Raw genomic sequence first — 15,095 nt, 5'->3', positions numbered from 1 at the left:
GAAACCGGTCAACTCAACAGTCTTGTGTCAAATCTTGTCCGCTATTATCCTCACTAATTTTCCATCCAAGTTGTCAGACCCCAGTGGCTTGTCATTATTGATAGAAATGAAAACAAATTTCACCTCTTCAACAATTATTTTACGGAATTCAAAATTATAATGCTTGTCTTTCATAACTTGGTCAGATATACGGTACCAGTCAAAAGTTTGGACACACCTACTCATTCAAGGGTGTTTCTTTATTGTTACTGTTTTCTACATTGTAGAATTTAGAATAATAGAAGAATAGTAGAATAATAGTGAAGACATCAAAATTATGAAATAACACATATGGAATCATGTAGTATCATGTAGTAAGTAAAGTGTTAAACAAATCCAAATATATTTTATATTTTAATTTCTTCAAAGTAGCCACCCTTTGCCTTGATGACAGCTTTGCACACTCTTGGAATTCTCTCAACCAGCTTCATGAGGTAGTCACCTGTAATGCATTGTGGAATTGATTTCCTTCTTAATGCTTTTGAGCCAATCAGTTGTATTGTGACAAGGTAGGGGTGGTATACAGAAGATAGCCCTATTTGGTAAAAGACCAAGTCCATATTATGGCAAGAACAGCTCAAATAAGCAAAGAGAAGCGACAGTCCATCATTACTTTAACCTGTTTGGGATAGGGGGCAGTATTTTCACGGCCAGATAAAAAACGTACCCGATTTAATCTGGTTACTACTCCTGCCCAGAAACTAGAATATGCATATAATTAGTAAAAAACACTCAAGTTTCTAAAACTGTTTAAATGATGTCTGTGAGTATAACAGAACTCATATGGCAGGCCAAAACCTGTGAAGATTCCATACAGGAAGTGCCATGTCTGACAATTTGTTGTCCTTCTGTAGCATCTCTATCGAAAATACAGCATCTGTGCTGTAATGTGACATTTTCTAAGACTTCCATTGCCTCTCATAAGGTGCCAGAAAGTGTAATGGGGTGTCTGCTGTCTCTGGGCGAAGAACAGCACGATAATTTGTTAGTGGTCAGCCTGGGAACAGTGAGCCTGGGAACACGAGAATTCCCAATTTTTTTCTTTCAGCCTTTGAATGAATACAACGTCACCTGGTTGGAATATTATCGCTATTTTACGAGAAAAATAGCGTAAAAATTGATTTTAAACAGCGTTTGACATGCTTCGAAGTACGGTAATGGAATATTTTGAAATTATTTGTCACGAAATGCGCTCGCGCGTCACCCTTCGGATAGTGACCTGAATGCACAAACAAAACGGCGCTATTTGAATATAACTATGGGTTATTTGGAACCAAAACAACATTTGTTGTTGAAGTAGAAGTCCTGGGAGTGCATTCTGACGAAGAACAGCAAAGGTAATCCAATTTTTCTTATAGTAATTCTGAGTTTAGTGAGCACCAAACTTGGTGGGTGTCAAATTAGCTAGCCTGTGATGGCCGAGCTATCTACTCAGAATATTGCAAAATGTGCTTTCGCTGAAAAGCTATTTTAAAATCTGACACCGCGATTGCAAAAAGGAGTTCTGTATCTATAATTCTTTAAATAATTGTTATGTTTTTTGTGAATGTTTATCATGAGTAATTTAGTAAATAAACTGGAAGTTTTCGGTGGGAATGCTAGTTCTGAACATCACATGCTAATGTAAAAAGCTGGTTTTTAATATAAATATGAACTTCATTGAACAAAACATTCATGTATTGTATAACATAATGTCCTAGGAGTGTCATCTGATGAAGATCATCAAAGGTTAGTGCTGCATTTAGCTGTGGTTTTGGTTTTTGTGACATATATGCTTGCTTTGAAAAAGGCTGTGATTATTTTTGGCAGGGTACTCTCCTGACATAATCTAATGTTTTGCTTTCGCCATAAAACCTTTTTGAAATCGGATAATATGGTTAGATTAAGGAGAGTCTTGTCTTTAAAATGGTGTAAAATAGTCATATGTTTGAGAAATTGAAGTTATAGCATTTTTGAGGTATTTGTATTTCGCGCCACACTCTACCATTGGATATTGGTGAGGCGTTTTGCTAGCGGAACATCTGTCCCTAAAATTAAGACTTGAAGGTCAGTCAATCCGGAAAATAGCAAGAACTTTGAAAATTTCTTCAAGTGCAGTTGTACTAAAACCATCAAGCTCTATAATGAAACTGGCTCTCATGAGGACCGCCACAGGAAAGGAAGACCCAGGGTTACCTCTGCTGTAGAGGATAAGTTCATTAGAGTTACCAGCCTCAGAAATTTCAGCCAAAATAAATGCTTCACAGAGTTCAATTAACAGACACATCTCAACATCAACTCTTCAGAGGAGACTGCGTGAATCAGGCCTTCATGGTCCAATTGTTGCAAAGAAACCACTACCAACGAATGCCAATAAGAAGACACTTGCTTAGGCCAAGAAACATGAGCTATGGATATTAGAATGATGGAAATCTGTCCTTGGTCAGATGAGTCCAAATGTGAGATTTTTGGTTCCAACCGCCGTGTCTTTGTGAGACGCAAAGTAGGTGAACAGATGAGCTCCGCATGTGTGGTTCCCACCGTGAAGCTTGGAGGAGGTGGTGTGATGGTGCTTGCTGGTGACACTGTCTGTGATTTATTTAGAATTCAAGGCACACTTATCCAGCATGGCTACCACAGCATACCACAGCATTCTGGTTTCATGAAATCATTAAAGTAGTTGGCAATATCAGTAGTTTCTGTGATGAACGAGCTATCTGATTCAATGAATGATGGAGCGGAGTTCTTCCTCCAAAATTTCATTTAAGGTGCTCCAAAGCTTTTTACTATCATTCTTTAGTTTCTTCTTTTCAATAGTTTAGTCACATGATTTCTCAATTTGCAGTACGTTTGCCAATCGGTTGTATAGCCATACCAATTATCCATTTATTTTGCGATTCCTCATCAATCCACAAGGATTTAACTGTTTTTACAGTCATTTTCTTAATGGGTGTATGCTTACTAGTAACTGGGATAAGCAATTTCATAAATGTGTCAAGTGCAGCGTCTGGCTGCTCCTCATTACACACCATAGACCAACAAATATTCTTAACATTGATAACATAGGAATCACTACAAAATGTATTGTGGCAGATGGCAGGGAGAGGTGAGGGGAGTGGTAATTGAAGGAAGATATCTTGGCTCCACCCCCAAGCCTTATATGGAGTTCCTGCCCCAACGAGGCAAGCCGGTGGATCATTAAGCCATTGAGTGCTTGGGGATGGAAGAGGAGGCTGCACAAAGAGGGGAAGGACCGAGAGGGAAATGCGTGTTATGGAGAGTGAGAATTATCTGTACGATTACCTGTTGTGAACTGGTTGCTGGATACCCCCCCCCCCCCCCCCCCCCCCTTTCCCACAGTGTGCAAATACCCCTAATAAATAAACAATTTGCATTCTAGTTAAGCTCCCTGAACTTGGTGACGTGTAAACCCCACACCCTCGAGCGTGCTACAGTATTGTATGACCTCTTATACACTATAATAGGCCCAGCCTTTGGAACTTTGGTTTTCCTAGATATGGCTACTATATTGTGATCACTACATCCAATGGATTTGGATACTGCTTTCAAACAAATTTCTGCAGCATTAGTTAAGATGTGATCAATACATGTTAATGATTTCATTCCTGTGCTGTTTGTCACTACCCTGGTAGGTTGATTGATAACCTGAACCAGGTTGCAGGCACTAGTTACAGTTTGAATCTTTCTCTTGAGTGGGCAGCCTGATGAAAGCCAGTCAATATTTAAATAATTATTTAAACCAGAAAATATAACTATTGATATCACATACTGTACATTATCAAGCATTTCACACGTTATCCAGATACTGACTGTTAGTACTTTGTGGTCTATCTCAGCTTCCCACCACAATTGTTACGATAATGCTTGTTCGAACTCAAACCCAGTCACAGAGAAGTAAAGGTAAATGCAGAACTTTACTTAAATTCTTGACAGAAACAAGGCAACCGTTAAACGAAACACAAGACCTAAGCAAGGGTCCAGGCGAACAGAGGAACCTAAATAACCAGGCAACCAGGTGAACAGAGGGCAATCAAACACAGGTGAAACCAATAAGAAACAATCAGGGTAACCTAGAAACAAGGTAAGGGTACCCTCCAGTGGTAACCTAAGGAAACACACTCAAAATAAAACAAAAACTGTGACAAGAATGGGCTTTAAGTGAGGCAGATGCACCTGTAGCCATATTACTTCAACAGTATTTAACAGGAGATCCTTTGTAAGCTTTACAGGAATGTGGTTCTCGATATAAACAGCCACACCTCCACCTTTGGCATTTGTATTTTCTGTAGATCTTATGACCATGTATTTCTACCACTGTATTGTCGAAGGTATTATCTAAGTGAGTTACAGAGATTGTCAGAATATGAATGTCATCTGTTACTAGCAAATTATTGATTTCATGAACCTTGTTTTTTAAGCTACATATGTTAACGTGGGCTATTTTTAACACTTTTCTGGGATCCTTGAATGTTGTTCTTGCTTTACTGGGAAGCTTAGCAGAGGTAGACATGCTTGGGTTATTTATGTTAGTGCAGGGTGAGCTGCACACAGTGAACTTCCTGCTTGTGCACACCACCTCAGTCCTAACAGTATATATCTAGGCTTCTGATTACTGCATACAATAGCTGTAGGATCAGTAGAGGCAGGATGGACATAAATTAGGTTACTTACATTGCGTCTTCCAACGCCTCTAGGATAATGTACATTTGCTGAAGCATTATGACAGCTCAGCGACACAATGGTAGGCATTACATGAGCTGGGCTTGGGTCATTGATAAATCATTGTCTCAACGCAGCCTTATTAATGCTGTGAAAGGATCCAAGAACCCACATTTTTGGGTTTGGGTGGATCCCATCCTCCTTATAATACAAGCTTTGTTTCCAGAAGGTATCAAAATTGTCAATAAATGTTAAAACCACAGAGCTGCAATCGTCTTGTAGACAGTTATGGAGGGCTAAAAGTCTGCTGAACTGTTCAATGTCATGATTTATGGAAGGCAGAGGGCCAGATATTATGTGGTGTTTGTTGGTGTCAAGTAGATACCCAATCAGTTCTTTAAAATCCATCTTCAGCTGTTCTGAGCTGCCCTTCATAATGTCATTCGACCCCAAGTGAACCATGACAGTATCAGCCCCCGTTGACTGACACACAGCCTCAGGAAGGAACCTGGTGATATCCTGAACTTTTGCCCTGGGAAGACACAAAGTCTTTGCCCCAGGTACAAATATATACCTCACCATAGAACTCCCTATCACAATAGCCAGAATGATCCTGCCTCTGCTGTGTCTCGAAGCTGATTGCGAGACCAGAGCCACATAACTCACCTGAGTAGAGGGCTGCTTAGAAGCAGCCAAATGGACAGAGCTCTGATCCAGAGACCACGGCCCAGCGTAGGGGGGCTGGGTGGTCCAGGCTGTGCCCAGGCGATTGATTGACTAGGACAGGGAGAGGTAGCTGGAGGGACATCCACAGCCATGGAGGGAACACCCAAGTCCCCGGCAGAAGACAGCTGGTACAGGGGCTCAAAGCGATTTGAAAGTCTTAAGTCCGGACGCGGGGGAAGAATGCAGGTGTGCCGAGAACGATTCTTCTACTTCTTTCTGGTTCCGACACGCATCCATTTACGCTCACCTGGAGTCGAACAATGAGCAGCCATTTTCTGGTTCAAGCTAGTAGAGGGGTGCAGTGGTGGAAACGTATCATAGTCCAGGAAGGTCCCATTATGATCCTCTTGGATGTTTTGACAGGAAGCATTTAAAGATGTCGATAGTCTAATGGAATCCTTATTCAGTTCAAGCCGCTTGGTCAAATTGAAAAAAAAATCATAAAGAGTAATAATCCTTTCTTAATAAGCTGCATCAAGTTCAATACATTTGTTGTATTTTTCATAATCTAAAATGACCACAGCACCCCCCTTGTCTGCAGGTTTGATAAACAAAGATTAGTCTTTCATTTGTTCATTGAGTGCCTGTTCTTCTGTCCAGGTGAGGTTTTCTGAATATGGTTAGTTTTTCTTGTATATACAGGCACAACTTCTTGTTTGACTAACCTACAATAGGTATTAACTGAGGAGTTGTTAACCATAGGACAGAATTTGCTTTTGGGAATAAAATGAGTAATAGTTATTTGTTGGGTCTCTAGGCTATAAGCAGAATTTTGGGAAAACACATCTAAGTTCAATCTTACAAATTAATCTTTCATATCAAATGGTTTGTCTGTACAGAGGCCCTTAGATAAGAATGAGACTTGAGCGTCAGCGAGTTCTTTTTTTGGATAGGTTAATTACCGCGTCCTGCTGTAGCTCCTAGTCCCCTCGATACGTAAAGCTTAATAAAGAACAGTGAATCTAGCATGAGCAGCATGCAGGTTTCCCTTTTTTCTCATGTTCTAATTTATAATAAAATTTACTCCAAAATGACACAATACATTATTAACCATACATTTCTATTGGGCAGAACATTATAAAATAAAGAAATAATCTGAAACACAACCAAAATTTACTGCAAATGCATCCAATAAGTTTTTAGAGTTAGAAACTTGATGTAGTCAATGCGTGCCAGGAATATGGGATCAAATACAAAACTTTTGACTACTTTATTTATACAAATCTTTAGACGTGTCAATCATTTTGACACTCCTAAGCATATCACTTATTGGCTGGGCGGACACTGCACACACACACACACGCACACACAGTGCAGGCTATTAATCTAAAGTGGCTCTGTAGTCCTCTGAGTCTATGAAGACAGTTATAGGGAAGACTTTGTGATTCGGTGTCAAAATGCTGTTGAGGGCCCCCCCTACATTTTCCTCGTGTACCCCAAGTATTTATCTGTGTGAGAGAGTGTGTGTGAGTGAAGGATTCACTTTTCTGTTTTTAAAAGGTATTTTCTGATTTTATTTAACTGAGATAGAGGATGACAGTGAGGAACGACACACATTGTGACAAAGGGCATTATGCCAGATTCAAACCTATGCCGTCACTGTAGACGTGTGTGCTGGAGGCTGCAGCATTACCGCTAGACCAGCCAAGCATGAGGACTCACTGTTCTATATGAAGCCGTTGTTGTTGCCATTGTGTGATTGATAATAGTGTGTCATTTTCTGCTTAGCTGTCTTGGAGTCTGTCTCAATGGACAAGTTCATCCCAGAGTCGCCTCAGAACAGCGAATCAGGAGAAGTCTCTCCCTGCCGCTCCCCCTCCACCCCACGACACTTCCGCTACAGACAGCCTGGAGGTAAATGTGTGTGCGTGTGTGTGCGTGTTTGTGTGTCAGACCTGCGACAACTACAGGTTAAACTGTGCTTCGTGGAAAGTAACTATTTATTTGGGGGGGACAAATAGTTAACTATTTGAATACAGATCCCCAAAGATGACAACGTTTTTAACTATTTGAATACAGTTCTCAGAAAGGGATTATTGTTCGGAAACTATTGGATTTGCTGCCTTCAACTAATGGCAGGGCTGTATCTGGAACTGTATGTTGAAGATAGAAATAGAATAAATAGCAAACACAATCTCCTATACTATTCCATTCTATATGACAGTCATATTTGATCTACACAATACTTTTTTGAACATTCTATATTTAACCTTTATTTAACTAGGCAAATCAGTTAGGAACAAATTCCTATTCACAATAATGGCCTAGGAACAGTGGGTTAACTGCCTTGTTCGGGGGAAGAACGACAGATTTTTTCCTTGTCAGCTTGGGGATTTTATCCACCAAACTTTGGTTACAGGCCCAACACTAACCACTAGGCTACCTGCCGCCCAATTCTCCTGAATGTCTATTTCCCCAGATGTGTACATAATAAATTCAAACCGATTATATTTTGTACAGATGAGTATCAAATCAAATTTTGTCACATGTGCACATGTACAACCCTACAGTGAAATGCTTACTGGTATTTTACTGCTGATCTTTAACCATTTGTTTTTTTATTTAAATGTTTTACTTATCTATTTCTTATTTTTCTTAGAAGTGCATTGTTGTTTAAGGGCTTTACCAGAGCAGCTGTAAAATAACATTAGCAAGGCTGTATACAGGGGGTACCGGTACAGAGTCAATGTGTGGGGGCACAGGTTAGTCGAGGCAATTGAGGTAATATGTAGATGTAGATAGAGTTAAAGTGACTATGTATAGATAATAACCAGAGAGTAACAACAACGTAAAGGGGGGGGGGGGGGTAGCCATTTGATTAGCTGTTCAGAAGTCTTATGGCTTAGGGGTAGAAGCTGATAAGAAACCTTTAGGACCTAGACTTGGCGCTCCGGTACCGATGTGTTTGGACCATGATAGTTTGTTGGTGATGTGGACACCAAGGAACTTGAAGCTCTCAACCTGCTCCACTACAGCCCTGTTGATGAGAATGGGGGCGTGCTCGGTCCTCCTTCTCCTGTAGTCCACAATCATCTCCTTTCTCTTGATCACGTTGAGGGAGAGGTTAGTGTCCTGGCACCACACGACCAGGTCTCTGACCTCCTCCCTATAGGCTGTCTCATTGTTGTCGGTGATCAGGCCTACCACTGCTTTGTCATTGGCAAACTTAATGATGGTGTTGGAGTCGTGCCTGGCCATGCAGTCATGGGTGAAGAGGGAGTACAGGAGGGGACTGAGCACGCAACCCTGAGGGGCCCCCGTGTTGAGGATCAGCTTTGCAGATGTGTTGTTACCTACTTTGCATCAACTTCATGTAATTGTCAATAAAAGCCTTTGACACTTATGAAATGCTTGTAATTATACTTCAGTATTCCATAGTAACATCTGACAAAAATATCTAAAGACACTGAAGCAGAAAACTTTGTGGAAATTAATATTTGTGGCATTCTCAAAACCTTTGGCCACGACTGTAGACCCACTTCAATTTGCTTACAACCCCAATAGGTCCACAGATGATTCAATCGCCATAACACTGCACACTGCTCTATCCCACCTGGACAAAAGGACACCTACGTGAGAATGCTAGTCATTGACTATAGTATAGCATTCAACACGATAGTGCCCTCAAAGCTCATCACTAAGCTAAGGACCCTGGGACTAAACACCTCCCTCAGCAACTTGATCCTGGACTTCCTGATGGGCTGCCCCCAGGTGGGAAGGGTAGGTAACAACACATCTACCACACTGATCCTCAACACAGGGACCCCGCAGGGCTGTGTGTTCAGTCCCTTCCTGTACTCCCTGTTCACTCATGACTGCACGGCCAGGCACATCTCCAACACCCACATTAAGTTCGCCGATGACACAACAGCGGTAGGCCTGATCACCGACAATGATGAGATAGTCTATTTAAAAATATATATTTCACCTTTATTTAACCTCTCTAGGGTATGTGGGACAGTGGAATCCCGTGGCGAGTTATTCAAATACCTTAGAAATGCTATTACTTCAATTTCTCAAACATTTCTCAGACTATTTTACACCATATTAAAGACAAGACTCTCGTTAAACTGTTTTGGATAGGGGGCAGTATTTTCACGGCCGGATAAAAAACGTACCCGATTTAATCTGATTATTACTCCTGCCCAGAAACTAGAATATGCATATAATTATTAGCTTTGGATAGAAAACACTCCAAAGTTTCTAAAACTGTTTGAATGGTGTCTGTGAGTATAACAGAACTCATTTGGCAGGCCAAAACCTGAGAAGATTCTGTACAGGAAGTACCCTGTCTGACCATTTCTTGGCCTTCTTGATCATCTCTATCCAAAACAAGGGATCTCTGCTGTTACGTGACACTTCCTACGGCTCCCATAGGCTCTCAGAAGGCGGCAAAAAGGTGAATGGTGGCTTTGCAGGCCCTGGCTGAAAAACATTAGCGCGTTTGGATAGTGGTCGGTCAGAGTACTATGAGACTGAGGCGCGTGCACGAGGCGACCCCATGTTTTTATTCTTACATCTTTGAACGTAAACAACGACTCCCGGTCGGAATATTATCGCTTTTTTACGAGAAAAATAGCATAAAAATTGATTTTAAACAGCGGTTGACATGCTTCGAAGTACGGTAATGGAATATTTAGAATTTTTTTGTCACGAAACGCGTCGGGCGCGTAACCCTTCGTCACCCTTGGATAGTGTCTTGAACGCACAAACAAAACGCCGCTATTTGGATATAACTATGGATTATTTTGAACCAAACCAACATTTGTTATTGAAGTAGAAGTCCTGGGAGTGCATTCTGACGAAGAACAGGAAAGGTAATCAAACTTTTCTAATAGTAAATCGGAGTTTGGTGAGGGTCAAACTTGGTGGGTGTCAAAATAGCTAGCCTGTGATGGCGTGCCATCTACTCAGAATATTGCAAAATGTGCTTTCACCGAAAACCTATTTTAAAATCGGACATAGCGAGTGCATAAAGGAGTTCTGTATCTATAATTCTTAAAATAATTGTTATGTTTTTTGTGAACGTTTATCGTGAGTAATTTAGGAAATTCACCGGAAGTGTTCGGTGGGAATGCTAGTTCTGAACGTCACATGCTAATGTAAAAAGCTGGTTTTTGATATAAATATGAACTTGATTGAACAAAACATGCATGTATTGTATAACCTGTTAGGGCTAGGGGGCAGCATTGACACGGCTGGATAAAAAACATACCCGATTTAATCTGGTTACCACTCCTACCCAGTAACTAGAATATGCATATACTTATTACATATGGATAGAAAACACCCTAAATTTTCTAAAACTGTTTGAATGGTGTCTGTGAGTATAACAGAACTCAAATGGCAGGTCAAAACCTGAGAGATTCCTTTACAGGAAGTGGCCTGTCTGACCATTTGTTGAACTTCTTTTCCATCTCTATCATTTACTAAGGATCTCTGCTCTAACGTGACACTTCCCACGTCGTCCATAGGCGCTCAGAGCCCGGGAAAAAACAGAATGTCGTCATTCCAGCCCCAGGCTGAAACACATTATCGCCTTTCTCAAGTGGCCGATCAAGAGACACTAGCTTATGCGCATGACCCCGACCGCCCCCGCCTTTGGGATTTTTTCCTCTGTTTGCCGAAAAGGAGATTCCCTGTCGGAATATTATCGCTTTTCTACGAGAAAAATGTCGTAAAAATTGATTTTAAACAGCGGTTGACATGCTTCGAAGTACGGTAATGGAATACTTAGAATTTTATTGTCACGAATTGCGCCATGCGCGTGACACTTCTTTACTATTTCGGATAGTGTCTGGAACGCACGAACAAAACGCCGCTATTCGGATATAACGATGGATTATTTTGGACCAAACCAACATTTGTTATTGAAGTAGCAGTCCTGGGTGTGTATTCTGACGAAGACAACAAAAGGTAATGAAACTTTTATAATAGTAAATATGATTATGGTGAGTGCTAAACTTGCCGGGTGTCTAAATAGCGAGCCCGTGATGCCTGGGCTATGTACTTAGAATATTGCAAAATGTGCTTTCACCAAAAAGCTATTTTAAAATCGGACATATCGAGTGCATAGAGGAGGTCTGTATCTATAATTCTTAAAATAATTGTTATGCTTTTTGTGAACGTTTATCGTGAGTAATTTAGTAAAATGTTAGCGAATTCCCCGGAAGTTTGCGGGGGGTATGCTAGTTCTGAACGTCACATGCTAATGTAAAAAGCTGGTTTTTGATATAAATATGAACTTGATTGAACAAAACATGCATGTATTGTATAACATAATGTCCTAGGGTTGTCATCTGATGAAGATCATCAAAGGTGAGTGCTGCATTTAGCTGTCTTCTGGGTTTTGGTGACATTATATGCTGGCTTGAAAAATGGGTGTCTGATTATTTCTGGCTTGGTACTCTGCTGACATAATCTAATGTTTTTCTTTCGTTGTAAAGCCTTTTTGAAATCGGACAGTGTGGTTAGATTAACGAGAGTCTTGTCTTTAAATGGCTGTAAAATAGTCATATGTTTGAGAAATTGAAGTAATAGGATTTTTAAGGTTTTGAAAATCGCGCCACAGGATAGCAGTGGCTGTTACGTAGGTGGGACGAATTCGTCCCGCCTAGCCTAGAGAGGATAACATAATGTCCTAGGCCTGTCATCTGATGAAGATCATCAAAGGTTAGTGCTGCATTTAGCTGTGGTTTTGTTTTTTGTGACATTATATGCTCGCTTGAAAAATGGGTGTCTGATTATTTCTGGCTGGGTACTCTGCTGACATAATCTAATGTTTTGCTTTCGCTGTAAAGCCTTTTTGAAATCGGACAGTGTTGTTAGATAAAGGAGAGTCTTGTCTTTAAAATGGTGTGAAATAGTCATATGTTTGAAAAATTGAAGTTGAGGAATTTGTAATTCGCGCCACGCCTATCATTGGATATTGGAGCAGGTGTTCCGCTAGCGGAACGTCTAGATGTAAGAGGTTAATCTAACCACACTGTCCGATTTCAAAAAGGCTTTACAACGAAAGCAAAACATTAGATTATGTCAACAGAGTACAATACATGCATGTTTTGTTCAATCAAGTTCATATTTATATCAAAAACCAGCTTTTTACATTAGCATGTGATTTTCAGAACTAGCATTCCCACCGAACACTTCCGGTGAATTTACTAAATTACTCACGATAAACGTTCACAAAAAACATAATTATTTTAAGAATTATAGATACAGAACTCCTTTATGCAATCGCTATGTCCGATTTTAAAATAGCTTTTCGGTAAAAGCACATTTTGCAATATTCTGAGTAGATAGCCCAGCCATCATGGCTAGCTATTTTGAACCCCACCAAGTTTAGCCCTCACCAAAGTCAGATTTACTATAAGAAAAATGTGATTACCTTTGCTGTTCTTCGTCAGAATGCACTCCCAGGACTTCTACTTCAATAACAAATGTTGGTTTGGTTCAAAATAATCCATAGTTATGTTCAAATTTCCTCTGTTTTGTTTGTGCGTTCAAGACACTATCCGAAGGGTGACGAAGGGTGACGCGCCCGACGCGTTTCGTTACAAAAAAATTCTAAATATTCCATTACCGTACTTCGAAGCATGTCAACCGCTGTTTAAAATCAATTTTTATGCAATTTTTCTCGTAAAAAAGCGATAATATTCCGACCGGGAAACCCTGTTTCAGTTCAAAAACTAAAAAAATAAAAACATGGTGTCACCTCGTGCACGCGTCTCAGTCTCATTGTCCTCTGATCAACCACTATCCAAATGCGCAAATGTTTTTCAGCCAGGGCCTGCAAAGACATTATTCACCGGTTTGCCGCCTTCTGAGAGCCTATGGGAGCCGTAGCAAGTGTCACGTTACAGCAGAGATCCTCAGTTTTCAATAAAGAGAGTGTAGAAGCCCAAGAAATGGTCAGAGAAGGCACTTCCTGTTAAGGAATCTCTCAGGTTTTTGCCTGCCATATGAGTTCTGTTATACTCACAGACACCATTCAAACAGTTTTAGAAACTTTAGGGTGTTTTCTATCCAAAGCCAATAATTATATGCATATTCTAGTTTCTGGGCAGTAGTAATAACCAGATTAAATCGGGTACGTTTTTTATCCGGCCGTGCAAATACTGCCCCCTATCCCCAACAGGTTAACCAGGTAGGCTAGTTGAGAACAAGTTCTCATTTGCAACTGCGACCTGGCCAAGATAAAGCAAAGCACTTCGACATATACAACAACACAGAGTTACACATGGAATAAACAAATATACAATCAATAATACAGTAAGAAAATCTATATACAGCATGTGCAAATGAGGTAGGATAAGAGAGGTAAGGCAATAAATAGGCCATGGTGGCAAAGTAATTACAATATAGCAAATAAACACTGGATTGGTAGGATGTGCGTGCAGAGGATGAATGTGCAAGTTGAGATACTGGGGTGCAAAGGAACAAGATAAATTAATACAGTATGGGGATGAGGTAGATTGGATGGGCTATTTACAGATGAGCTATGCTCAGGTGCAGTGATCTGTGAGCTGCTCTGACAGGAGGAGGTCAGAGACCTGACCATGTGGTGCAAGGACAACAACCTCTCCCTCAACTTGATCAAGACAAAGGAGTTGATTGTGGACTACAGGAAAAGGAGGACTGAGCATGCCACGATTTTCGGCGACAGGGCTGTAGTGGAGCAGGTTGAGAGCTTCAAGTTCCTTGGCATCCACATCACCAACAATCTAACATAGTCCAAGCACAGCAAGACAGTCCAAGCACAGCAAGACAGTCGTGAAGAGGGCACGACAAAACCTATTCCCCTCAGGAGACTGAAAATATTTGGCATGGGTCCTCAGATCCTCAAAAGGTTTTACAGCTGCATCATCGAGACCATCCTGATGGGTTAAATCATTGCCTGGTAAGACAACTGCTCGGCCTCCGACCGCAAGGCACTACAGAGGGTAGTGCATACGGCCCAGTACATCACCGGGGCCAAGCTTCCTGCCATCCAGGACCTCTATACCAGGCGTGTAGGAAGGCCCTAAAAATTGTGAAAGACTCCAGCCACCCTAGTCATAGACTGTTCTCTCTGCTACCGCATGGCAAGCACTACCGGAGTGCTAAGTCTAGGTCCAAGAGGCTTCTTAACAGCTCCTACCCCTAAGCCATAAGACTCCTGAACATCTAATCAAATGGCTATGCAGACTATTTGCATTCCCCCCCCCCTTCTACGCTGCTGCTACTCTCTGTTATTATTTACGCATAGTCACTTTAATAACTCTACCTACATGTACATATTACCTCAATTACCTCAACACCGGTGACTCATTGACTCTGTACCGGTACCCCTTTTATATAGCCTGTTATTTTACTGATGCTCTTTAATTATTTGTTACTTTTATCTTTTACTTTTTTTAGATATTTTCTTAAAACTGCATTGTTGGTTAAGGGCTTGTAAGTAAGCATTTCACTGTAAGGTCTACACCTGTTTTATTCAGTGCATGTGACAAATACAATTTGATGAGGTGCTCACCTAGAATGCATTTCAATTAACAGCTGTGCCTTGTTAATAGTTCATTTGTGGAATTTCTTTCCTTCTTTTAATGCGTTTGAGCCAATCAGCTGTGTTGTGACAAGGAAGGGGTGGTATATAGAAAATAGACCTATCTGGTAAAAGACCAAGTCCATAT

General features: G+C 40.8%; 1 protein-coding gene across 1 annotated transcript in view; it reads left to right on the top strand.

The window, feature by feature from the left end:
• Positions 1-15,095, top strand: part of LOC106584882 (ras-specific guanine nucleotide-releasing factor 2) — a 139,942-nt gene that overhangs the window by 66,703 nt on the left and 58,144 nt on the right. Inside the window, exon 18 of the mRNA XM_082968785.1 lies at positions 7,153-7,278. Within this exon, the coding sequence (XP_082824911.1) occupies positions 7,153-7,278 (126 nt within the window). The remainder of the gene's footprint in view (positions 1-7,152; positions 7,279-15,095) is intronic.

The sequence above is a fragment of the Salmo salar genome, chromosome 24, assembly GCF_965601325.2.
Source record: "Salmo salar chromosome 24, fSalSal1, whole genome shotgun sequence".
Lineage (NCBI taxonomy): Eukaryota > Metazoa > Chordata > Actinopteri > Salmoniformes > Salmonidae > Salmo > Salmo salar.
Note: the sequence above shows the minus strand (reverse complement) of the source record. Positions and strands in the feature narration are given on the sequence as shown.